This window comes from Rhinopithecus roxellana, chromosome 18 (assembly GCF_007565055.1).
Source record: "Rhinopithecus roxellana isolate Shanxi Qingling chromosome 18, ASM756505v1, whole genome shotgun sequence".
NCBI classification, from domain to species: Eukaryota; Metazoa; Chordata; class Mammalia; order Primates; family Cercopithecidae; genus Rhinopithecus; species Rhinopithecus roxellana.
The window spans coordinates 47,116,292-47,141,392 of NC_044566.1; the positions used below are offsets into that span (position 1 = coordinate 47,116,292).

The 25,101-nt window shown below is 39.4% G+C and overlaps 1 protein-coding gene across 2 annotated transcripts in view; it reads right to left on the reverse strand.

Annotated features, from left to right (window-relative positions):
* Nucleotides 1-4,798: 4,798 nt before the first annotated feature.
* The window catches only part of COG3 (component of oligomeric golgi complex 3), a 71,748-nt gene continuing 51,445 nt past the window's right edge, over nt 4,799-25,101 (reverse strand). For both annotated transcript variants that reach the window (XM_030922173.1, XM_010368049.2), the window contains exons 18-23: nt 22,910-22,998; nt 22,666-22,800; nt 16,659-16,734; nt 11,580-11,707; nt 10,724-10,822; nt 4,799-6,757 (exon numbers count right to left, since the gene is read on the reverse strand). In XM_030922173.1, the coding sequence (XP_030778033.1) occupies nt 6,728-6,757; nt 10,724-10,822; nt 11,580-11,707; nt 16,659-16,734; nt 22,666-22,800; nt 22,910-22,998 (557 nt within the window). In that variant the 3' untranslated portion in view covers nt 4,799-6,727. The remainder of the gene's footprint in view (nt 6,758-10,723; nt 10,823-11,579; nt 11,708-16,658; nt 16,735-22,665; nt 22,801-22,909; nt 22,999-25,101) is intronic.

Consider the following 25,101-nt stretch of genomic DNA (forward strand, 5'->3'; position numbering starts at 1 on the left):
TCACAGAACACACCTCACAGGGTATAATAAGGATTATAATAAGGATTAAACAAGATAACATAGATAAGGCACTCAGAACAGTGCTTCGTATTATGAGTCTAAGCACTATTATCATCAGTGGCTTGTTATTATCTTGTTATCTATTGGTCAATTCCTCTCCCTGATCCTCCTCACTTCACACAACTTCTCACAACATGATTCCACGAATGCAGAGGTTGTAAACAGGTGGCCTCACAGGGGCGTTTTCTTTGGTCAGCACCTGTTTTAAAATAGTCTGTTGCCAACATTTAAAAACCAGGGGATTTCACACAGAAATAGGATTTCCATCTTCTGTTGTAACTGCTGCCCTGTGCAGGCTATTAACAAAAACTGGACAGAATGAGTACTCAGGCTATTTTTTTTTTTTTTTTTTTTCGTTTTTGAGACAGAGTCTTGCTCTGTCACACAGGCTAGAGTGTGCAGTGACGCGATCTTGGCTAACTGCAACCTCTACCTCCTGGGTTCAAGTGATTCTCCTGCCTCAGCCTCCTGAGTAGCTGGGATTACAGGTGCCCGCCACCGCACCCGGCTAATTTTTGTATTTTCAGTAGAGATGGGGTTTCACCATCTTGGGCAGGCTAGTCTGCAACTCCTGACCTTGTGATCCACCTGTCTCACCCTCCCAAAGTGCTGGGATTACAGGCTTGAGCCACCACGCCCGGCCACTCAGGCTATTTTCATAAGGAAAAGTGAGTAACAGCACCTCATAGATTGTGCAGGAAGTAATGAAAGTAGCCAGCTGGCCAGGAACTGGAAAATCCAGGTCCCAGCCTATTAGTTTGCTGAGGCTGTTATAACAAAATACCACACACACTGAGTGGCTTCACCAACAAAACTTCCTGTCTCAAGTTCTGGAATCTAGAAGTCCACGATCAAGGTGTCGGCGGGCTGCGCTCCCTCTGAGGGTGCTGGGAAAAGATCTGTGCCAGCCCTGTCCAGCTGCTGATATTCTGCTTGGTGGTTGCCTTCACATGGTGTTCTCCTGGTATGCATGTCTGTGTCAAATGGATTAGGGGCCCACTCTACTCCAGTATGTCATCTTAACTAATGACATTGGCAACGACCCTGTTTCCAAACAATGTCACATTCTGAGACACCAGGGGTTAAGGTGTCTGCTCACAATTCAACCTGTAACCCCCTCTCTGCCCCACACCCTTGACCAGGACCCCACACTGCTGAGGGAACAAATTCTCTCTGACACAATATCATGTTGTCTTCAATGACTTGGTAGAAAAAGGGTCTTCTCCTAAAAATGAAAATGAACTAAGTTAGGCTGTTCATCAACAATACTAACCCAGTAGGTTACACGTAAGAATTTTCTGATGGGTAATTAATCAGTGAATGCTCCAAGGGAAATGAAGCCTCTTCCAGTGCACTCGATTAGGCCATACAACAAACATACACTGGCTGGATGTGGTGGTTCACATTTGTAATCCCAGCACTTTGGGAGGCCAAGGCCGAGGGATTGCTTGAGCTCAGGAGTTCGAAACCAGCCTAGGCAACATGGTACGACCTTGTCTCTATTTAAAATAATAAATAAAAGCAAAACAAAACAAATACACACTGAGCACCCACCATGTGCTCAGGAGACAAGGGGGAACAGGCTGTCTGCACTCGGGGATCAGAGAAGCAAGCACAGCAAGGCAAGGATGTTGTTTTACGGCAGAAGCGCCGTGGAAGCAAAGGACGGAGGCTCAGGGGCGAGGGGAGGGGCCACGAGAAGCTGTTTTGGAGCTGGGCTGCAGAATGAAGAGGATTTGGGGGTCCGGTGCCTGCTGGGAGCCCCTGGGAGAGGCAACGGCACGTGCAGAGACACAGAGAAGCCGCCATCAAGGACAGACACAAGGTTATGGCACATGCAGATGTGATAGGCAGGTCTCCTCTTTTGGGTGTCCAACCCCGTCCTCCTTTATGGGAAGGAATTGCCCTTGTGAGCTTTTAGTAACAAGAGGCAGAAATCCTGCCTCCAACCACAGAAACTAAAAAAAGTTGCATCAGTCAGGGTCCTGTCAGAAACCACACCAACGATTCATACAGGGACAGTGAAATGTCAACTATTAAGAAGTTAATTCTAAAAAGGGTAGAAAAGAATTGTAAAACTCAATTTAAATTTAATTCAAACAATTAAAGACTAGCAAGTGCAGAGTGCAGCTCTCTCCCTTCTCTCTGTCCCTCTCTCAGAAAGGTGCTAGTGCATAGGAAGTGGCTGCCAGGGCGCAGAAGCTGGTTCACAAGAAGCTTCCTGCTAGGAGGCCAAGAAAACTCACTGAAGAGTGAATGCCACTCTGCTAACAGCCACAATGAGGAAGGAAAAACATACACACGAGAAACAGAAAGGGATCCCTTCCCTTAGGCCTCACAGCATACCTCCAGCACCCTACAAAGCCTAGCACTGCACCAGCTGGTAAAGGAAAAACGTTTGCAGGGTCCAGCTCCAGAATCTCAAGGTAGGACAACAAGGGTGGATTTGTAGCTGAGAGGCAATACATTGAAATCCTCCTGCTCTATTCCAGCACTCAAAGCATGGAAAACCAGATACACGTGCACAGACACACACACATGCCCCACGTGGAGTTAGCCTGGCCAAGATGAAAGCAATTGCAGTGACTCCAAGTCCAGGCTCGGCCACAGCAGTGGAGACAGTCTGAACCAACGCTTCCTGCTTCGGACAAAAAAAAGGGGGCCACATGGTGCTTCCTGTTCTTATTCCTCTGGTTCTCCAGCCTCCAGTCTGTCCCCCCATATCCTCCCAGTAAAGTCCTTTACTGCTCAAATTAGACAGTGATTATCTTCCATTGCTTGTTCTCAAGGACCACAATAGATACAGAGGAGGAGCAGTAAGGAGATGAGGCTGGAGCACGGGCAGGGGCTCCCCTGAGATCCACTGTGCCCTCAGGAGTTCAGAGCTTTATATTCCAGGAGTAAGGGGGCACGGAGCTGTTAATAAGACTGGGCTCTTGCAATAAAGATATTTCAATATTCCAAGGAGGAATTGAAAATGAGGGCCTTGACCCAGGGCAATGGTATTGGAAAAACAGAGGGAAAAAATTAAAGAGCTGTCTGGGATAGAAAATGCACAGGATTTGGTGGTTAACGGGATGATGTGGGGAAGGCTAGATGACTTGGACAACAAAGTCACGCAACACTTATTGAGCATCTTCTGCAGACACTGTTCTAGGAGCTGCATATGAACAAAATTCCTTTCCCAAGGAGTTTGTGATCTGGGTTGGTAGGGAAGACAAAAAACAAACAAGCAAAATACATCATGCGTCAGGTACAAAGACAACTAACGCAGGTGAGGGGAACAGCAAGTGCTGGGGACTGGGACTCGCTATTCTATATAGCAGGATTTCACCACCTCTGCTTCACTGACATTTAGATCCAGTTGATTCTTTGTGGTCGGGACTATCCAGTGCATTGCAAGATGTTCAGCAGCATCCCTGGTCTCTATGCACTAGAAGCCAGTAATACCCCACCCCTAACACACACACACCAGTCACAACCAAAACGTCTTCAGATACTGCCATATATCCGGGGCTAGGGGCAGGGGCAGGGATTGCCACTGCTGCAGGTCATACTCAGATTTTTAGTTTTGTTTTCTTATAGACTAGCACATCTATCTTGGCAAGTGCTCCGTGTATGTGAGAAGGTATATCCTGCAATGTTAGGGTTTCTGAATTTACTAATGGGAAACACGACCATCCGGACTGTGATTCATTCTATAAGATAGCTGGCCTTAGACTCTTCCTTAAAAAAAAAAAAAGTCAATGTCAAGAAAATAAGCATATGAAAACTCTAAGAGTAGTGGTCTAAGCTAAAAGGAACTAAAGAGACATGACAACCAAGTAAAACTTTGAACCCAGGATAAAGAAAAGCTATGAAACATTTTAGGGGAACAATTAGGGAAGCTGAAATATGGACTTCATATTAGATACTACTGAATTTCTTTTTTAGGTGTGATAATGGCATTGGGTTATGTCGGAGAATGTCCCTATTCTTTGGAAACAGATGCTGAATTATTTAGGGGTATAATTTAACGGTAAAGTGTCACAATGACTGCAACTTCCTTTCAAATAGTTCAGCAAAAGAATACGTATGGGTGTGTTTGTATACACTGTTAAAACCCACTTGATTTCCTTCAGCATGTATAAAAGTGCCCAATCTTGTAAGAAAAGTTATTTTAGAATATAGATAGAAAAAAATCTGGAAGCTATATGCCAAACATTCAACTGTGGTTGGCAGTTATAAGTTGTCTTACTTATAACAGCAGAAGAAAATTTAAAGATATGGTGTTGTTAAACCAGGGGAAAAAATACAAATATTTTTGGAAAATAGATGGAAGAATACACTACTACTAAATTTCAATACAACTATGTATGTCAGTACTATGCTGACAGTACTCATGAAATTGTCAGTTTCACAAAGAAAAAGTTAAAATGTCTTCTAACTAATGAAGCATTAAGATGCTTCAAAAATGTTTTGCCACAATAATTTCCTTGCCAAAGGAATTTATACAGCACAAAACTGGCAAAATCTGAGTAAGAATGATAGAGTATATTAATGTCAATAGCCTGGTTGTGATATTGTGCTATAGTTTTGCAAGATGTTACCATTGGGGGAAGCTGGGCAAAGGTACATGGGACCTATCTGTATTATTTCTTAAAACTGCATGTGAGTCTGATACAAGTTATCTCAATTAAAATTTTATATTAAAGAAATTTTCCTCAAGGAATCCATACACATATCAGACACATGAGGACAAGGTAGGAAGCAAAAATCTTTATTTTTAAAAAATTCACATTTATTAAAAACAGCAATTTCTAGCCAAATAATATAAAGCATTTTAAATTATTTGAAAGTATATACACTCTTTGTATAAGTGAACACTTGAAACTGTACAGATTTAAACAAATAATCATTAAGCAAACAAGTTGGGTCACTATTACCTACTCAGCACTTTGTAAGGTGTTTGAGTGTTTCAGAAATAAAAGATCAAAACACAAGAACCAATGTCATTAAATATTTTTATAAGAACACACTCCATTCTGTACATCAAATTAAATCAGTCACAGTACTTACTGTACAATAATCATGCCCTCATTTCTTTGGAAAGGCTATTAAAAATCAAATGTACATATAATACACAAAACTGGATATTTTACAGTTTATTTCATTAAACATGTATTTAAAAAACACTTAAGTATAAGTAAATACAATCTTCCTAATTCATTCATTTCATGGCAAAGAATGAATATAGGCCCTCTTACCTTCTACCTTCTCAAAATAGAGAGTAATAAGCTCGATCAAGCAACGTCCATCACCAATTTAAACTGAGTGAAAAGGAAGTGACCTGTTACAAATGACAACAATCAGGGTAGGTAACCCATCTGCACCCTGCAGAAGTGCTGCCTCAGTACGTTTAATGAGTTACAGGCACCTACTGCACCAAAAGGTCCCCTGGTCCCATTCCAGAACCCCTGACAGTGTCCACCTCTAGACTAGTGTTTGAATAACTCAGAATTCTTTTTGAACTAAGAAGCTGGCTGCCTTAACATCGGTGGCAAAACCAATCCAATAAGGAAATAGGAATTTGATGGAAAATACATAGATATGCATAATTGATGATCCCTGATATGGTGTGGTAGTTTTCAGATGTGGATAGTGTTTGTCATCCTTAGGTTTGCTAGTAAAATGTATTCAGATGTAGCCAGCCTGAAGATCCACAAGGCTGGTCCACAGCACAGCACAGCACAGCACAGCCAGCTGAATGAATACACAGGACATGAAAGTGTTTGCTTTTCAAAGAACTGCTAAAACCAAAGGCACTGTGCAGAAGGCTGGTGACCTGAACCTTCATTCAGGAGGAACACTACTCATCAGGTTTCCTTCTCTCCTTTATGCGCCAAATTTAAGACACTTTAATTGGTACTTTGCACTCACAAACACGCACTATCATACCATGAAGATACTCATTAAAGACACCGCACGCATCTATGATGAGAAGGCTGCGGCTCCTTGCTTTAGAACTGTCTGCACCTAAGCAATTCAAGGGGCACAGATGCTGGAGCTTCACACAAAGTCCTCGTATCTTTAAACTACCTCACATCAAACAGAGAAAAGGGTGATACACCGAATTCCCAGGAAGGCAGAATATGTCCTCAGAAGCAACCAATCTACTCCAAACTAAACTTCAAAATGACAGGAGAAACACATTACATTAAATAGGAGTATGAAAATAACATTTCACTGTGGAATGCTCAGTGGTTAAAATTGTTACAGTGTTTCACGTTTTAGCAAACCTTACTCTTACAGGCCTTCTAATTCGCTGTATTTCTGTCAAGTTCTTTGCACTACTTATTGTAATCTATGCTTATTGCACATCTTTAACAAAGAACCATCTCACTGAGTGTCTGCCCTAGCTCTCTCTTCGCATTTCTTGTGACCATTTAAATGAGGCAGTTATCACCAATCACACATTAATCTTTGGCATTTTGATGTTTCAGAAAAGAAAACACCGATCCCGTAACACTTTGCTTCTATTTCATTCTGCAGTCAGCACTGAGCAGCACGCTCGTGTGGTTCTTGGGGACATTCCCACATACGATTCCTCGGTGTCCTGCAGACCGCAAGACTTCTCAGCCTGCTCCTCCCAGACAGACCATTTAGGTGCACAACCCGGCTGGCCTGCTTATTTAGAAACTGACAGCAGAAGGCTCAGCTGAAAAGCAAAATTAAGAGCTATGTTAGTTCTCCTATGGAATACTGTCCTCGAGAAAAGTCAAGGAGGGACAGGAACCACAAGGGTTGAAAAACCTCAGCACCATGCAATACAGCCAGGTAACAAAACCTGCATATGTACCCCTTGAATCTAAAATAAAAGTTGAAAACTAAAATAAAGCAATTAGAATGGGGGAAAAAAAAAAAAGAAGTTGTTTAGAGCCTCAAAAACAGAATGAGAGAAAAAGACCAAGAATTTTATGAGACCAGTAAACATGGCTGTAAAGTAGAAAGTGGCCCACAATGTCCGTCTATTTCTGAGGCAGCCACTGGGCACTGGCATTGGGAGGCCCTGTCAGGGGTCACACTTCATTACCAAATCTAGGCCATCAAATCACTTAAAATCCAATGAGATTAATGGCAAAAATGATATACAAACACTGACAAGGACAGAAACGTATCTCCATAATCCACTGTGCCTTGTTCTACGCAGTGTTGTGGGAAGAGTTGTGTGTAAGATGTCCTTTAAGTGACTTTTTAAAATGCACAAGGAAAGACATGACAAGTGAATTGCCACTCACATGCCAATTCTGACCAACTACAGGAGCAACCTGCCCACTCTGTGACGGAGGACTGGGACACAAGAGCCGGACACAGCAGTGATAGGAGGGAAACGGCTGCCTGCACCTCAGGTGTCTAACACCCAGGCCTTGGAGCCTTGCGGGTAAATGGACCTGGCTGTGAACGTTCTATCAGTACAGCTGCTTTGCTGATGCAGCCCATCACCCCGATGTCGTTTATAAATAAGTGCTGTCGGAAGAGGGATACAGAATCACCTCTGTGCTTTCCCTACCGAAGTACAAAGCCTGAATCTAATCATGATGAAAGAGACAACACCAAATGGAGAGAGAGTCTACAGAATAACTGGCCTGTCAAGGTCAAGAAAGGCCGTCAAACTGCTCCAGGTTAAAAGAGGCTAAACAGATGTGACACCTGACAGCAGTGCGTGACCTGGGACTGGACCTGGACTGGGGACACGTCAGCAAGAAGATCAGGAAGAACGGCACGGCGACTCTGATGACATGCGCATATGAACTGTGAATCAGACACTAGTATCAATGTTAAGTTTCCTGTTTCGGTAACTACAGGAGTAGTGCAAGAATTTGCTTGTTCTCAGGAAACACGCTCTGAAGTATTTAGGAGTAAAGGAGCACTGTGTCTCCCAACTTCCTCTCCAATGATTTAAAAGCAGGGCTTGAGGGACAGGGAAAGGAAAAAGTGAGAAAAATGAAGCAAATGGGGCAAAATGAAAATGGGGTAAAGGATATATGAGCACTCCTTACACTACTCTTGCGCTTTTTCTGTAAATTTGAAATTGTAACAAACTAAACTTACAAAAATAACATCTTCTGCCATAAAAATGGATCTTATGATCCAAGTATTCCACATCTACATTCATGCAAGGGACTATAACTGGAGAAAAAAACATAGACAACTAGGTTGAATGGTCTCTCTTGGATTTATATCCACTAAACTCAGCCGAGCCTCTCTCCTCATTCTCGGTGATGACCTTGCTTCTTATTTCACTCAGAAACGTGAAGCACTCAGAAGAGCACATCCCTGAGTCCCCGCAGCATTCACATCCCCCATCCACGCCCACACACTCAGCCTCCTCCTGTCACCAGGACTGAACCCCCATGTGCCTCACAAAGGCCCCGCCCTGCCTGTTCTTGAAATTCCACCCCACATTCTCAAGATATTTTCCTCTCCTTGTAGATCTTCCCCATGAACATAAAAACACACATTTTTCTCCTATCTTTTTAAAAAAACAAGAATTACCCTGCAGAAAAATTTGGCTGGGTGTGGTGGCTCACGCCTGTAATCCCAGCACTTTGGGAGGCCGGGGCAGGTGGATCACAAGGTCAGAAGATGGAGACCATCCTGGCTAACACGGGAAACCCCGTCTCTACTAAAAATACAAAAACTTAGCTGGGTGTGGTGGCGGGCGCCTGTAGTCCCAGTTACTCAGGAGGCTGAGGCAGGAGAATGGCGTGAACCCAGGAGGCAGAGGCTGCAGTGAGCCGAGATCGCGCCACTGCACTCCAGCCTGGGCGACAGAGCGAGACTCCATCTCAAAAAAAAAAAAAAAAAAAACCAATGGAAGGATAACCCAGTAACTAATAAAAAGAGTTATCTATAGGGGAGGGAAGGGAAAGGCTGGAGGGGATTGGAAAAGGAACAAGACTTCTCCAAATGTACCTTGTTCTGTAATTCTGACTTGGAAACCATGCAACTATTTTATATCACTAAGAAACAAAATTAAATCAAAATAGAAAAAAAAATCTCTAAATATTGAAAAGAAACTCAATTATATATCGAGTTAGTGGTACAATCACATAGAAAGTAATTACTTCAAATAAATTATTAAGAAGTATTTTGACTGTACAAATATCTAGAACGATACAAATATCTTTTTAAAATGTGACCCACCTATCCACGTAAAGGAGTATCCACAGCCTAAAAAGGAAGCTCTCTCTGATACACACAACACAGATGAGCCTTGAAAACACGCTAGGTGAATGAAAGAAGCAGCGATATGAGGCCATGTATTGTATGATTCCATTTAATGAAATATCCAGAATAGGCAAATCCACAGAGACAAAAAGTAGATCCATAGAAGAGCAGGAAATGCAGGATCTGCTAATGGGTAAGGGGTTTCTTTGGGGAGTAATGAAAATGTTCTAGAATTAGATAGTGGTGATGACTGCAAAACTTTGTGAATATACTAAAAACCACTGAACTCTGCGCTTTAAAAAAAGATGAATTGTATGGTATATGAACTACATCTCAATTTTAAAATGACCCCATTTCTCCCTCTAGCTACCACCCCATCTTTCTCCTGTCCACTACAGTAACACTCCTCAAAAGATTCTGGCCGGGTGTGGTGACTCATGCCTGTAATCCCAGCACTTTAGGAAGCTGACGCAGACAGATCACTTGAGGCCAGGAATTCAAGAACAGCCTGGCCAACATGGTGAAACCCTCTGTCTACCAAACACAAAAATTAGCTGGGCATGGTGGCAGGCACCTGCAGTCCCAGCTATTTAGGAGGCTGAGGCACGAGAATTGCATGAACCTAGGAGGCAGAGGTTGCAGTGAGCCGAGATCACACCACTGAACTCCAGCCTGGGCAACAAAGTGAGACTCCATTTAAAAAACAAAAACAAAAACAAAAAAACACAAGATATATCTACACTCACCATTGCCTAGTCCTCTCTCCCTAGTTTTCTACCCACCCTAGTCAGGCTCTTGCCAGCCTGAACAGTCTCCCCAAATTCCCTTAGTCCTTACTATAAACTAAATTTCTAAATTATCCTAAACTTAAGACCATAAATAAAATATCCCCCACAGTGCCAAGCTACTCCTAATACATACTGGGTACTCAATAACTTCCATTTTTTTAATCTGGAAGTTATTTAAAAAACTACAAATAGGGTGCAGTGTGTACTGCTCGGTGATGGGTGCACCAAAATCTCACAAATCACCACTAAAGGACTTACTCGTGCAACGAAATATCACCTGTACCTCAATAACCTACAGAAATATCAAAAATTAAAAAAAAAAAGAAATTGTATTTCTCTTATTATGCATATTTCAAACAAAATTTTCGGCAAGCTAAATGCCACTATTTGAGTCTTTTACAAACAGGTCATTCTCTTAAACACAGCAATATTCATATCAGAAAGGATTAAATGGAATTTTAATCCTGAAATTAACTGAAAATTCTAAAACCATTCCCCAAAAGTTTGAGAGAAAATTCAAAGTCTAAATTCTTACTCATCAGAATAAAAGAAGTTACTATTTTTTTAATTAATACTAAAAATATGTTTGCTCAAAGACATTATCTACTCAAGTGAAATAACCAAGAGGGCATAAAAGTAATAAGGATCTTCTGTCTACTGATTACCTGTTCCATAGATGGACAGGCAATGATCTGGATGTCTTCAGGGCTGAATTCTTCCTTTAACAGAGCATGGAACTTCTGGAAGACTTGCTGAATATTATTCTTAGAAAGGAGGAAAGGAGATCTTATCAAATGAGTTGTCTTAAACATGAAGCACCATGAATGTTAAATCGTAATGATATTTGCCAAAGCGAGTGGAAGCAATGTATCTTTCATGATATTACCAAAGATGCATAATTTGTTCTTAATATTTCAATGCTGGCATAACCTGATGAAGACTTAGATAATGCTTCCCAGGAAGACTAAACTCTAGCAAGCCTTGCCCCCCAGAGAATAATTTTAAGAGTCTTCTGCAGCAATTTCTTACACAAAAGATAATAAAGTTCCTAGACACATAAAACATACTTTAAAATCAACCAATGCCTTGGGTAAGGACAAGAGCTTAACACAGAGCTGGAAGTTATGAGCCCTAAATTTGCTCTGCCATTTAATCCCTTGGTTGCCACTGCAAGCCATTTATTTCTACTACTCACCAGTAAAATGGGGCATAATTCCTGAAGTGCTGCTCTCTTGAGAGTTGGGCCACATGCAATGTAAGGGTCTGATTTTTTTGGTTTATTTACGAATTTCTACTTTCAATAGTAACATTAAAAACTTAAGACAAAGTGACAGTGGGAAAAAAAGATAATCAAGACAGAGGCAGACTTTGTAAGCCTTTCATGAATCATAGTGATTTTTCAACTTCACTAAAACAGTATCCCAACATTTCTAAATTTCTACAGGAAAAGGAAAATGGTAAATGAGGCAAAGAATACTTGAAGTCACCTGCCAACATTCAAATGAGTTATCTGATACTCACCCTCACAGGTTTAAACAAGATGAACTCGGTATCTTTATTGCATAGGTACAAGGACATACTTCTCAACGTCACAGGCAGCTTTGTTTTTAGTGTCTTATACGCAGTTGCCGCAAGGTCATTGACCTTTGCTGGAAATAAATTAACCTCATTAGTGTCACAACGAAAAAGAAAAGAAATATTTCCATTTTAATTGAAAGGGGAATAAAGGGAGAAAAAAAATAGCAGAAGAAAAGACTCTTTATTTCCCCAAAGAATTTCTTTCATTTTTATAGCTTATTTACCAAGTTTAATCATAAGCCCTACAAACATTCATTAAGTATCTACTATACAAAATTCTAATCCCAAGGGCTAAGGCAGCAAAATAACTCCCCTAGCATGCTTCAGGACATTCATAAGAGCTGTAATATGTACCTTTGGAATTTGGAGGTAAGAGATTAAGGTTTAAAAAAAAAAGTCATTTTCAGAGAGACACTAGTAAGAATTACTTCATAATGAATGAGTTTGTTCATTTGCAGAAATGACTCACAGTAAGAGATGCTTAGATTATTCAGAAAATATCCACATATATTTAAGGGGAATTAAATATCTATTTGTTATATTCATATACTGTATTATCAGAAAGGGAACAGAATCCCAAAAAGTTACACCAAAAATAACTATGAAACCCTGTTCCATAGATGGACAGGCAATGATCTGGATGTCTTCAGGGCTGAACTCTTCCTTTAACAGAGCATGGAACTTCTGAAGATTTGCTGAATATTATTCTTAGAAAGGAGGAGAGGAGATCTTATCTTTATCTGAAGGAGTTACATAAAAAAGGAGAGTAGTAATCTGTATGAAGTATTTCAGTTATCTAGAAAACTACAAAGAAAAAAGACAACAATTTCAAAGATGCTCAACCTCACTCATAATTAAATAAATGTAAATTAAAGGAGTGAGATATTTACAGATGATTGGCAAAAATTACTAAGATTGTGATATCCATGTTTGACGAGGGTATGGAGAAACAGGCATCTTTGTGTACTGCTGATGGAAGTATAAGATGGTTCAACCTCTTTGGAAAAATATTAGGCAGTATCTAGCAAAACTGAAAATGCAGACCCTTTTTCCTTTAGCATTTCCACTGCTAGAAATTTACTCGTGGATAGACTCAAAAAATACCAAGTTATGAGTATACAGAGATGTTAAGAGTATAAGGAAACACACAAACTGCAAATAATTTAGGTTTCCATTATAAGAATTACAAAAGAAATCATGCTATAGTGATGTAGTCGATGCATCCAATAAATAGAATGGATCAAGTTGGATAGGCTATACAGAAAGGCCTCTAAGATATATAAGAAATGAAAAAGGAAGCGGTATGATACAATCCCATTTGGGTAATATTTTTAAAGTCCATATATGCTAGTATATACATAAACAATTTTGGGAAAGAAACTTTAATAGTAGTTGCCCCTGAGAGAAGGACTAGTTTGATGCTAGAAAATATAATTACTTTTCATTTTAATTAATTAATTGAGGAGGGTTGCAGTAAAGCAGGGTAAGAAAGTACCAGTGCTCTTGCCACTGGAAAGGGTGCGGGTTCATCCAGACCCCAGGAGAGGGTTCTTGAATCTCATCCGAGAAAGAATTCGGGCGAGTCCACAGTATAAACCAAAAGCAAGTTTGTTAAGAAAGTAAAATGGTGAAAGAGTAGCTACTCCATAGACAGAATAGGGTGTTCCCAAAAGTAAGAGAAGTAACGTGCCCACCCTAGGTGCAATGCTTGTTTATATATAGGATAACAAAAAACATGGGGATATGTACTCTGCTACAAAGGTTTGTGATAAAGGGTTAATTTTTCTTAATTACTATATTTTGCAAGAAATCAATATTATTATCTTTAAAGCAAAATTAGGAATGCTTTTGTTCTCAAGATATCAGGGTATCAGGACATTCCTGGGTCTGGGTGTGTTTAGTAAACGTTATTAATCTGCTTCCTTAAATGTAAATATCTAGAGGCTAGGAATACCCAGCCTCCTTGGAAAGCAGCCCAGCAAGTCCCACCCCCATTTTTCCTAGCTCTCTCTGGAGATGGAGTTGCTCTGGTTCAAATGTCTCTGACACTCTCAGGAAGAAAGAATAAATAATTCAGGAACTGCTTATTTTTCATTAATAGATGAAAGCTCCTTCAAGACCCTTACTTCCACGGGCTCTGCTTCTGTCATTACTAACACACCTCAGGGATCACTAAATCGGTCTTCAGAGCCCTTGATAAGCAGAAAGTGGGTGTGCAGGCTGGTGACTAAAGTGTCCTCTAATTCCTAAAAAAGGTTTCTTTGTCAGAGTAAATTAACAAATGGGCATCCTAATTTATAACTCACTCTCCTGTGGGTTTGTTTGATCATGAAATGATCCCTGAGAACTTGACCAAGTCTGAATGAACCAGTAACCCTCAGTTTTTAGGGCAGAGGGGTCCAAGACAGTTCCTAAATTGTCCTCAATGCTCCCACTCCAAGGGGCCATAAATCTCTCTTTGGCATTCGAGTGTGGGCTTCAAGTACTACAGATTCTAAAATCCAGCTCCATACCTCTGCTATGACTAAATGGGATAGAAGATACGACTACAAGATAAACTGAACTGTTATTGCTATATTCACTAAGATCTTCTCACTAAGAAAGAAGGAAATGGGTTAAATGACAAAGCAGCAAGTCCTACTTCAATCTGTCCTTTTGTCTACTCCTGTTAGTTTCCTTTTATCTACTCCTGCTTTACTATGACAATTCTAAACTCTAGTAATGCTTAAGAGCACAATACATCTAACACTTTGAATCCTATTAGGGTTCCACTTGAGAAAACGACAGCCCCTATTTTGAGAGAAAGGATCTTTCCAAAGGGGAAAGAGCAATACATTAATTATGCATCAAGAGACTGGGCTTAGCTGTACTGGTTTCTACCTATCTTAAGAAAGATTTATCATACCCAAGAGTTTCATTTACATAAATATTCCAAATAAAAATCAGCTCCTATTTCTAACTAAGCCCTATAAAAGCAATTGGAACCTTGAGTCAAAGGCTCCAATTAACCCCCAAATCATCAGAATTCCTTCAAGAGGTAGGCTGAGTTGTGAACTGAAAAGTCTGCCTCTTGACTGTGAGGAATCAGAAGAGGTGGTTAATACTATGCCAGACTATGATTAGAATTTCCAGTATTGTAGGTAAAAGAACCTGATTTTCTATCTTCAGACAGAATGCACTATGGTATTAAGTGTGCTTTTGTAGTAAGATGTCAAAGATTTCTATTCCACACACAACACGAACGTTTAGAATAATAAAGACAACAGAACATTCCTTGTCTGCATCATGGTGAGTGAAACACCTAAAGCATGTCACAAAGTTTATGTGCAATAAATCAAATCAACTCAAACCTATATTGACATCATCAAAGTTCACATGAGGAACCTTTGAAATAAAATCTTATCTTCCTTTCAAAGACAACTGACATTCTCTACATTTACAAATCTTCCTAAGTGATACATAGCTACTCTTCTAATTTCTCAGTTCAACTTCAAGTTAACCTAAGGCATTCATAATTAAAAATTTTGAGGCCAGGCACAGTGGCTCAGGTGGGCAGATCACCTGAGGTCAGGAATTCAAGACCAGCCTGGCCAACATGGTGAAACCCCATCTCTACTAAAAATACAAACATTAGCTGAGCACAGTGATGCATGCCCGTAGTCCCAGCTACTCAGGAGGCTGAGGCAGGAGAATCACCTGAACCTGGGAGGTGGAGGCTGCGGTGAGCTGAGATCATGCCACTGCACTCCAGTCTGGGCGACAGAGTGAGACTTTGTCTTGAAAAAAAAAGAAAAAAGTTTTCTTTGAGCTGGGTGCAGTGGCACACACCTGTTTTAACACAAAAATTAACTGGGCATGGTGGTGGGCACCTGTAATCCCAGCTACTTGGGAGACTGACGCAGGAGAATTGGCTAAATCCAGGAGGTGGGGGTTGCAGTGAGCCGAGATCACACCACTGCACTCCAGTCTGGGCAACAGAGCAAGACTCCATCTCAAAAAAATAATAAATACAATTTTGGAGGCTTTGTATAGCTTCAATCATTCTTCCTAAAGAAAATGAATACTTAACAGATATAATGCTCTTTCAATATGGAAAACCAATCATATTAAAAAGTTGATTCCAGATTAGGAGCCTGTGCAAAGCCAATTTTTCATGGATGCAAAGCCAGAATCATTTTTTGGATCTCTCTCACTGAGTGGAAACCTGCCCTCCAATATGGACACAGCTTACCCATAATTAAAACACTCATTCTTTCTCCATTTTGCCCGTTTTAGTTTCAAAGACTCTCTACCACCATATTGGCCAGGGAATGGCCAGAAATATCAATTTAACAAAATGATTTATTTTGGTTTAATGGCAACTTAAAATGCCACAAGATGTACCAAAAATAACGTTAGTCGTGATTTTAAATGTCTAACGCTAAAGACCAAAAAAAAAAACCAAAATCCTCAAGCACAAAAAAATTTACATTTAAGAAAGAGTAAGACTGGGAACATCTCAAATATATCTGCCAATCAGACAATAATATTGCCTGCCAACTCCCGACTAACACCTCAATTTTTATAATTTTTTCCCCCAATACTCTAAAATGTCAACAGAGGATAACTTGGACAAAATGTGGAAGAAAATAGTGGCCCAGCATTTCTTCATATACTTGAAAGTAGGTACACTCACCATAATTTCTTCCTATCAACCACAGTATTTTCATCAAAGCTTGAACACAATGAATAGTGGGTGTACAGCAATCAACAGACTCAAAGGGTTTCTATCTTAGCCATATTTTAGTTTTAACTGGGTGATTTTTCAAAACAAAAATTCTTCCTTCCTTGATATGCTTGTTGAAATGCAAGTAGTGCTAGCCAATGAAGACCTGTCAGCTCCAAACTGAATCCTGCATTAACTCAGATTGCAGCACCCCAGAGTGAATAGGAAACCAACTCCAAGCTGTCACAGTAAGGACTATATAAATGCAGATTAATAACATCCTAAAAAAGAAATCCGAAACGGTCAAATGAGAATACCTGGTTGTGCCCAAGGCTGCTGTGAGAGAGTATACTTGGGGCCTCCTTGACTGGCCATTGTTTTTAACGCTGAAACCTAGTAGAGGAGACAAGAAGAAAAAAAGTTTCATTTCATCAATGACAAATTAAACTGGTACTGCTCTCAAGGGATACACAACACCATTTAAACCTATTAAAACACCATGATAATCAAATGTACAGCCCCAACAAAAATGCATCATCTCATACTCCTTTATAGGTAATCAACATTTTTAGCAAAACTTCTTTTGTGATTTCAAGGCACATGGTTATCTTGCCAAAAATCATACCTAAGTCCTGAGACATTCTATCTGAAATACTTCCTGCTAGAAAGACAAAAATGAAGCCCTAGAGAAATGTCAACACAAAACAGGGAATCTCTTAAGGAGACTGCTATGTCAATACTAAATTATTTTTGTATGTAATTAGAAAAATGTCACCCTAGCTGGATAAAATCTCCTTTACATCTGGAGGATCATTTTTCTTATATCACAGAGAGAATGTCATTAAAACAAACAAATAAGATTTTCAAATACCATCAAAAATCATATATGACCGACCAATCAGTGCTCAAGATAGACCTGAATGACCATCTTCTAGTCATCTCTTTTCATTCCTTAGCAGCAGTATAGAGACGCTTGAACAAGACTCTTTCTAAGACAGTAAGCTGTGGTGGAGCTATGGGGTAGCTGGGGAGGGTGAGAGAGAGAAACTGCACAAAATGTGTTTTAAAATGGACAGTCATGTGCCAAGGTGCAGTCCATGGCTTTGGCCTCACAGGAAGGTCTCATTAGAAAACCCTAAGCACCAGCTCTAGATTTCTCACACAAAAGGCCATACAAACATGTAGGCAGAGGATGGGCAGACACAGGGTATAATGTTGACTTGGATCTCTTCAGCCTCCCCTTTGTTTCTAGTTTCTATTTCTCCTCCTGGACCACTCTAGGCCTTTGCTCATACTGCCTACCTGTATAAAATCACCTCCTTCCTCCTCTCACTCCATCCCTCGCCATATCTTTATTTTTTGAGATGCACTTTAAAAAATGAATCATATATTATAGACACTAGACACTGCTAAAAGAAAAATACATTCACACTTTAGTGTTATGTTATCCAAAATATTTTCCGTTGTAAAAATATAAATATACTAATGTGTATACATTTACAAATCTGGGAACAGTGTTCTGTGAACTTTTTTCCCCACTTAAATCTACATTCTGGTCATTTTCCCACATCCAACAGTTTTGTTTTAATAGTAATGGCTGCCTACTGTTGCACTGAATGCTCCAGAATTTAACCAATTTCATAACATATATTTAGGTTTCGTACAAGTATTTTTATGTTAAAAACAAACATAAACTAGTGTATTCATCCCTATTTACTATCCAGATAGTTTACTTATCTTTAAGTCAAACCTCAAAGAGCATTTGCTTCAAGTTTTCCCCAATTAGCCTCATTTTTTTTTAAGGCTAGTCAAGTGAAGCAGTGGGAGCCCCATCTTTTTAAAAATTCCTACACAATGAACAAAGACCCATCGTCTCACAATGGCATTGCTGTATACAGTTTAATGTTTACCTGTTTTTCTATCTTAATTTCCCTTTAGGTTATACCTCCTTGAGAGCAGGAATTAAACTTACAGATCAAACTCTATTACATGTACTAGATAAAGAAAAAAATTTAAGTTTACAGTGTTACTGAGGAAATTTACAACACTCCAGACGGAATATTAAGAATAAACTCATTAATAACCAAATTGCTTGAAAGAAAATGAATATTTTCTACATATAAGTCTGAGTTTTTAGCATAAACTGGTCCCATCAGAAAACAAAACAAAACAAAACAAAACAAAAAAAAACACTTTTAAGCTTAGCTACAAACCTGGAATTATACTTCCTTTAAAATGCCTTAATTTAGACTTTTCGCTAAAGCAAAATCTTCACCTCAAATTTGTCAAACTGTACTACCAAATAACATTTCTGCAGCAAGCACTTTACAGATACACATATGATCTTGTTTTGTCTCGTGATAACCTTAACTTCAATCAGAAGGTGGCAGACGCAGTTGCAGGATCTAGGGCTCAGTTGCCTTGACACAAAGTTCTGTGCTTTCTACTATAACCACTACCATCCCAAGTACTACTTAAGGGTTTGTTTCAAGCAACATTTAGTACAATGGAATTCTAGAGCAATAAAAAAGTATCAACAGTTTTTGAAGTTTGGTAGAAAATAATCTAAGCCAAATGTTTTCATATGAGCCTCTACTCCTAACCCTTAGAATAGTATTACATTCCCTCAGGTCAAATACTTAGAGAAGAGGTTATTTTTCCAGGGTCAGGAAATGAGGCAACAGAGCATATATGCTCTTCTAGTACTTACTTTATTTTTTCTCAGGAAAGATCAATAATTATACCAAAAATCAAGTATTAAATAGAAACCAGACAGGTGAAGATGTTGTAGAAATGTTTATCTTATGAATACTCAACCTGTTTCTCAACCTGTCAAATAAAGATGCTTCTCTTACTCAAGGTTCCAGGGATGTAGTAAGAATTAATGCATAGAAAGTGTCTCAACAAGGAGCACAGAGGAAGAAGCTACATAAACAACAAGGCCAATTTACAGTAGATGAAAGGGATCCAAACCAGACCCCAACTCTTTAAGCTCAAAAACAAGTCTTCTGACAACCTAAAAATATTCTCTACGTGGTAATACATAGACATTGTTAAAAATCAGTCCAAACTTAGAAACAAGCTGAGGATATTTTGTTGATGAGGCTTACATCCGAATGATAAATACCGAGACCTACAAACACACCTCCAAATGAGATGAAAGACTGTTTCCTATCTGTACCTGTGGGTGTTGAATTTCCTGTAATCGTTTATCAGGGGACAAGCACTAGTTGCCTTATAAAATGCTAACTAACGCCAGGCACAGTGGCTCCTGCCTGTAATCTCAGCACTTTGGGTGGCCGAGGAGGGAAGATCCCTTGAGGCCAAGAGTTTGAGACCAGCCTGGTCAACATGGTGAAACCCCATCTCTACAAAAAATACAAAAAAATTAGCCAGGCGTGGTGGCATACACCTGTAATCTCAGCTACTCAGAAGGCTGAAGCAAAAGAATTGCTTGAACCCGGGAGGCGGAGGTTGCAGTGAGCTGAGATCGTGCCACTGCACTCCAGCCTGGGTAACAGAGCAAGACTGCCTCAAAAAAAAAAAAAAAAAAAACCTAACTAAATAAAAGAGGCATGAGATTCTGCACTTGCAGGTAATTAATGCTGAGGTTTACCTTTTAAAGTTTTCTATAAAATCTTCCTCTTTCTCTGCTATTCAGAATGCTAGTAACAGTCACTAGGTAAAAAGTGAAAAATCTTTGGTCCACAAATTCTAAAAGATGCAGTGTCTCAAATGGTCACGTGTGTGTGTGTGCGCGCATGTGTGTGTGTGCGCGCGTGCATGTGTGCGTGTGTGTGCGCGCATATGTGTGTGTGTGCGCGCATGTGACACACACACACATATGTATCTTTGTCTCTGACTCACTCTATGCCACAGGATGAAAGGGAACTGAATCTGGAATAACACACCATAAAAGGGAAGCTCAGTCCTCCAGGCTGTGGGGTCCACTCAGTAGAAACTCAGTGAGCAGCAGTGAGGGCCCAGGGTTGACAGAGGAAAAGGGAGGCAACTACAAGTGGTCTGAGCAAGGGCAGCAGAGACTGATTATGCAGGATGAGACTGGCTTCTCATGGGGATGAGAGGCAAGGCCTTTCCCTTCCCAATCCCATTACAAAGGGAATATAAAAACAGGTCCATGAACATTTGTTCAGGGATCCCTGCTATATGCACGTAGCATGTCCGTGGAGAACCATTACATAATTCAGACTTGGAATATTTTCTACATAACCCTCTATTTCCTTTTCCAAAAAAAAAAAATGTTTTGAGACGGAGTCTTGCTATGTTGCCCAAGTTGGTGTCGAACTCCTGGGCTCAGCCATCCTCCCACCTCAGTCACCCAGAGTAGCTAAGATCATGGGCATGTGTGAATTTTTATTCTCTTGATATCTAGAAAAACTGTGCTGTTCTAGAACAACCCTTTAATCTTAGATTTCATTATAATCAACTTGCTTATTTCAGAAGATTCATTCTGCTGTTCTGTTATTGTACAATATTCATCTATAATACTTCCCACCACTACTATGTGGATGTTCTCCCAGAAGTACACATTACAATCTACCAACTTGTTTTTCACAGGGGTAGTTTCAGTAAAAACTGTAAGTTATCTGTAAATTACAAAGTACCAATACTCAAACCTTTTTTAAAAAATCAAAACCTAGAAGAAAGCATTTCTATCCCCCTCCTTTTTTACATTTTTGTGGTGGGAAAAAAATGCATGTATACACACATTCCAAATACTTGGAGTAAAATCCACTTAGCAAGCAGTATATGCCAGTGATAAACAAAAGAGTACTTTGTTTTAACATTTCTATGCATTTTTGGCCTTTTTAATTATTTTTTAAAACTCGTATTTTCTGTCTTTGCCACAGGCTTCAGGCATGTTAGCACTGATGGCCTCAACAAGAAGTTTCTAAAGAACAATTGCTAAGCTGTCTCCTTGTTATTTCATACATATATCTTGTCTGTCCAGTTAAGATTAGTCATATTTGAAAATAAGAGCCATCATATTTTTATTCTTTTTATGATGTCCTCTGATACAAGTCTGGGGTACACAGTAGTGGTTTAATAAATAAAAATTTCATGACCTTTTTTTCTTTCTTTCTCTCTTTTTATTTTATTTTACTTTATTTTGAGACAGTCTCACTCTGTCACCCAGGCTGGAGTACAGTGGGCTGATCTTAACTCACTGCACCCTCGACCTCCTGGCTCAAGCAATCTTCCCACCTCAGCCTCCCAAGTAGCTGGGACTATAGGCGCATGCCCCTACACATGGCTAATTTTGTTCATTTTTTGTAGTGACTAGGTCTCACTATGTTGCCCAGGACTGTTAACCAGTGTCAGACTCCAGGGGCTGGAGCAATCCTCCTGTTTCAGCCTTCCAAAGTGCTGGGATTATAGGTGTGAGCCACCACACCCAGCCTAATTTCAAGACTTCTTCAATATCTTTAAGTCCTTAGTGATGACACTTAAATTTTTTTAAACGATTAGGATGCAACAAGAATGTCAAAATAGCCATGATCTGCTTTTCTCTTTGCTGGCATTCGCCAGTTAATGGATTTTAGCTTAGAAGACAGAGACAGAGAGAATATACTATCTACACATACAGTCAGTCCTCACTTAATATCAGCAATAGGTTCCTGAAAACTGTGACTTTAAGTGAAATGACACACAGCATGTCCTCAAATAAAGTCATTTCCTTCAACAGTTTAACACTGTTTCATTATGCTGTTGATGAAGGAAAAAAATTGGTTTCATTTTATGTTGTTTCACTTAAAGTCACAGTTTCCAGGAAGAGACCACCGATGTGAAGGAGGACTGACTGTATATTAAATCCATATATCTGACAGTTAACAATGCTGTGTTATAAAACTCTTCAATTCTCAATCATCCATGCAAAATGGAAGAGAGAAATGGCATGTAAAACAAAGAGGAAAACAAATCACCCATTTTAAGAATGGGAAACCCTGATTCCCAGGACTGTGGTTGCTGCCATGCAGGTCCGGGAGAAAGTGAGATTCCAGCAGAAAGTGAGAGTCCCAGCCCACATGCAGATAACCTACAAGGCGGATAAACAGAACACAGCTAACCAGGGGTCGGCTATAACTAGCTTTGCAGTATTTCCACTCTTCCTCTTAAAAACAAAAACTGTGCAAGCATATCTAAAAGCCCATAAACCAAAAAGCACAGTGATTTCCTAGACAGAATCATTAAGACTTGGGCTCACTATCTCCTTCTGCTGGAGTTCACACAAGAGACTAACTGAAGAGGAAGGCTAGGGAAGAATGCAAAGTGACTTCACCAAATAGGCACCAAGGGCCATACCTTTGTCATGAACTCCGCCAGCTGGTCTACAAACAGCTTGGTCTGCTGCTCAATAAACTGCTCACAGGCCGATTTCAGATGACGGTCTACGTCTTTTTTAGAGTCAAGATAATGTTCTCTTATCTCAGGAGTACCCTTAAAAAAAAGATAACAATTTCCTCCTGTTTTTATGTGCCTAGAAATCACCAGACATGTAAAGAATGTCGTTTATCTCCCACCACCAATGAAACAGACTCCTTCTCACCTCCAACAAGAACTCTATCAAGGCATTGTTGCTATTCAGCCTAAAAAATCTTGGAACAGTCATAGGGTTCAGGATTTTAAATGCTGCATCTGTGAAACAAAATTACTCATCCAGTGAACATGGAAAGTTTCAACAGCAAAGCCATGTGTAACATACACCAGTTCTCTACCACCACAAGGCAAAAAGCCAATTCACCTTCAGCAACTCACCTCCATGAAAGGCTGAGAGTGAGATGAGCACCAATGATGGCTACAGTACTCACAGAGTTATTTTCTAGAAGTTCGAATTGCAAAATGACTATTAATCTCAATAATTCACTTACCAAAAAAAAAGAAAAATGATAAATGGTAATTGGCACCTTAAAATTTCACTGCTTTACTTTTAGGATATTAAATAAGTTTTTAAAAAATACTCATATACTTACCCAGCTTCTTTGTTAAAATCCTGGCTGGCACGGAAATTTATTCATTTGAAGCACAGTGAATAAACTAATGTGTCAGCCAAGAAGAAAACACCAAAAGGACATATTTACCCCTTAACCTCCAGACTAACTAGAATCTATGTAAAGTATTAGCTGAGGTCTCATTGATGTTCAAATGCAATACGATATAATGTTAGTCTTGAGAGGTTAGAGGCGTAAAAGTAAAGATAGTAAGTATTATTAAGTGAGTAAGAAAAAAACATCTCTTTGCTTTGCCAGACTAGATAAAGCAAAGCATGAAATCTTCCAACCTGGTTTTGCAAGCACACAGTACCATAATATTTACTGCCTTGACCCTGGTAGTAATGAAGAAGAACCTCTCTCTATCAGTTCAGTATTCAGAGTAAAGCTTTAGTAAATAGTTGTTTGTGTCTGCTGTCTTTTCTATAAGACCCCTCAAAGATTCTGTCTACACAGAATCAAATCATCATATGGTGGGGTTACACAGGCTTTGTAATATTTGGAGGAAAACATACTTTCAACCAAATTTTGCCATAATCTCAAGATATTTCACTTTCTCTCACCTCAGTTGATCTACACTAGAACCAAGCAGCAACAAATTACAAATCAGAAAAAAATGACAGAAAGTAAATCAACCCTGTTCTATCCCATCACTTAAAGTAAGAACTGTCAGAAGCTGGGAATTCTTCAAGGTGTAAGAGCATGATTCCCACATCTCACACTGAAAAGAATGAATGAAATCAAAGAGAATGGGTGGGAGATGGAAGCCTCTGATGAGAATAAGCTTTAAAAAACCTATGTGTTCCGTAAAGGCAAAAGCCAGGAAATCTGGCTCCTATTTAAAAACCAAACCAAAAAGAAAACACATGGTATGCCACTTTCAAGGTTAGAGAAAAAAACAAAAATAATTTAAAAATTTTAAAATCACAAAGTACATAACAGACATGCTTTACAGAACCAAAACATATTCTCCGTGGTGGACAAGAGAGAGCATTAGGGAACGAAAAAGAGCAACCTGTTTTAAGAGGACTCATCAAGGTTACCCTGGCTCTCCGGTGAGTTAAATCAAATCCACTGTCAGATAAGCACAGGAATTGGGGAACTAAAAACCTACTATACTTGAACATCCTATATTTGGGGTTCCTCTAAGCTTTACACATAGAAAATAATTTGAGTGACCGTTTTTTTAATTGCCCCAAAACATTAGAGAGAAGTTAACTGATTACATAAATGAATGGCTTAAGGCATCGGAGCATAAATCTCTTAAAAATGTTTAAGATAAAGTTCACATAAATTTGTAAGTAATTAAGGGACATGAGGGAAGTTTATGGTATATCCTTAACTGCTTAAGATCAATTCATAGAAATTAACTACTCTGATCTTTTAGAAATCCTTTCTTACCAATTCAGAGGCAAATCACTAGGATGGATGAATCATCTTTCTCAAGATTCAATGTCTATTACCAACTCAAAGACCCTATCTTACATGATTACTGATTTAATACCACTGAAGTTTATTTAAGCAACTGAAACTTATAAAGATGTCAACGTATATTTTCATTCATTTTCGATCTTAATGAGCTTGATAACCTCGTGAAGGTATCATGACAAGTTCATTATGCTCATTTTACCTAAAAGGAGGGTGGCGTGGGGAAGCTAAAACACCCACCCAAGATCACACAAGGGCCAGGAAATGATGGGACAGGAAGAAAACCCAATTCTTTCAAATTCTTAGGTAAGTACACTTCTCA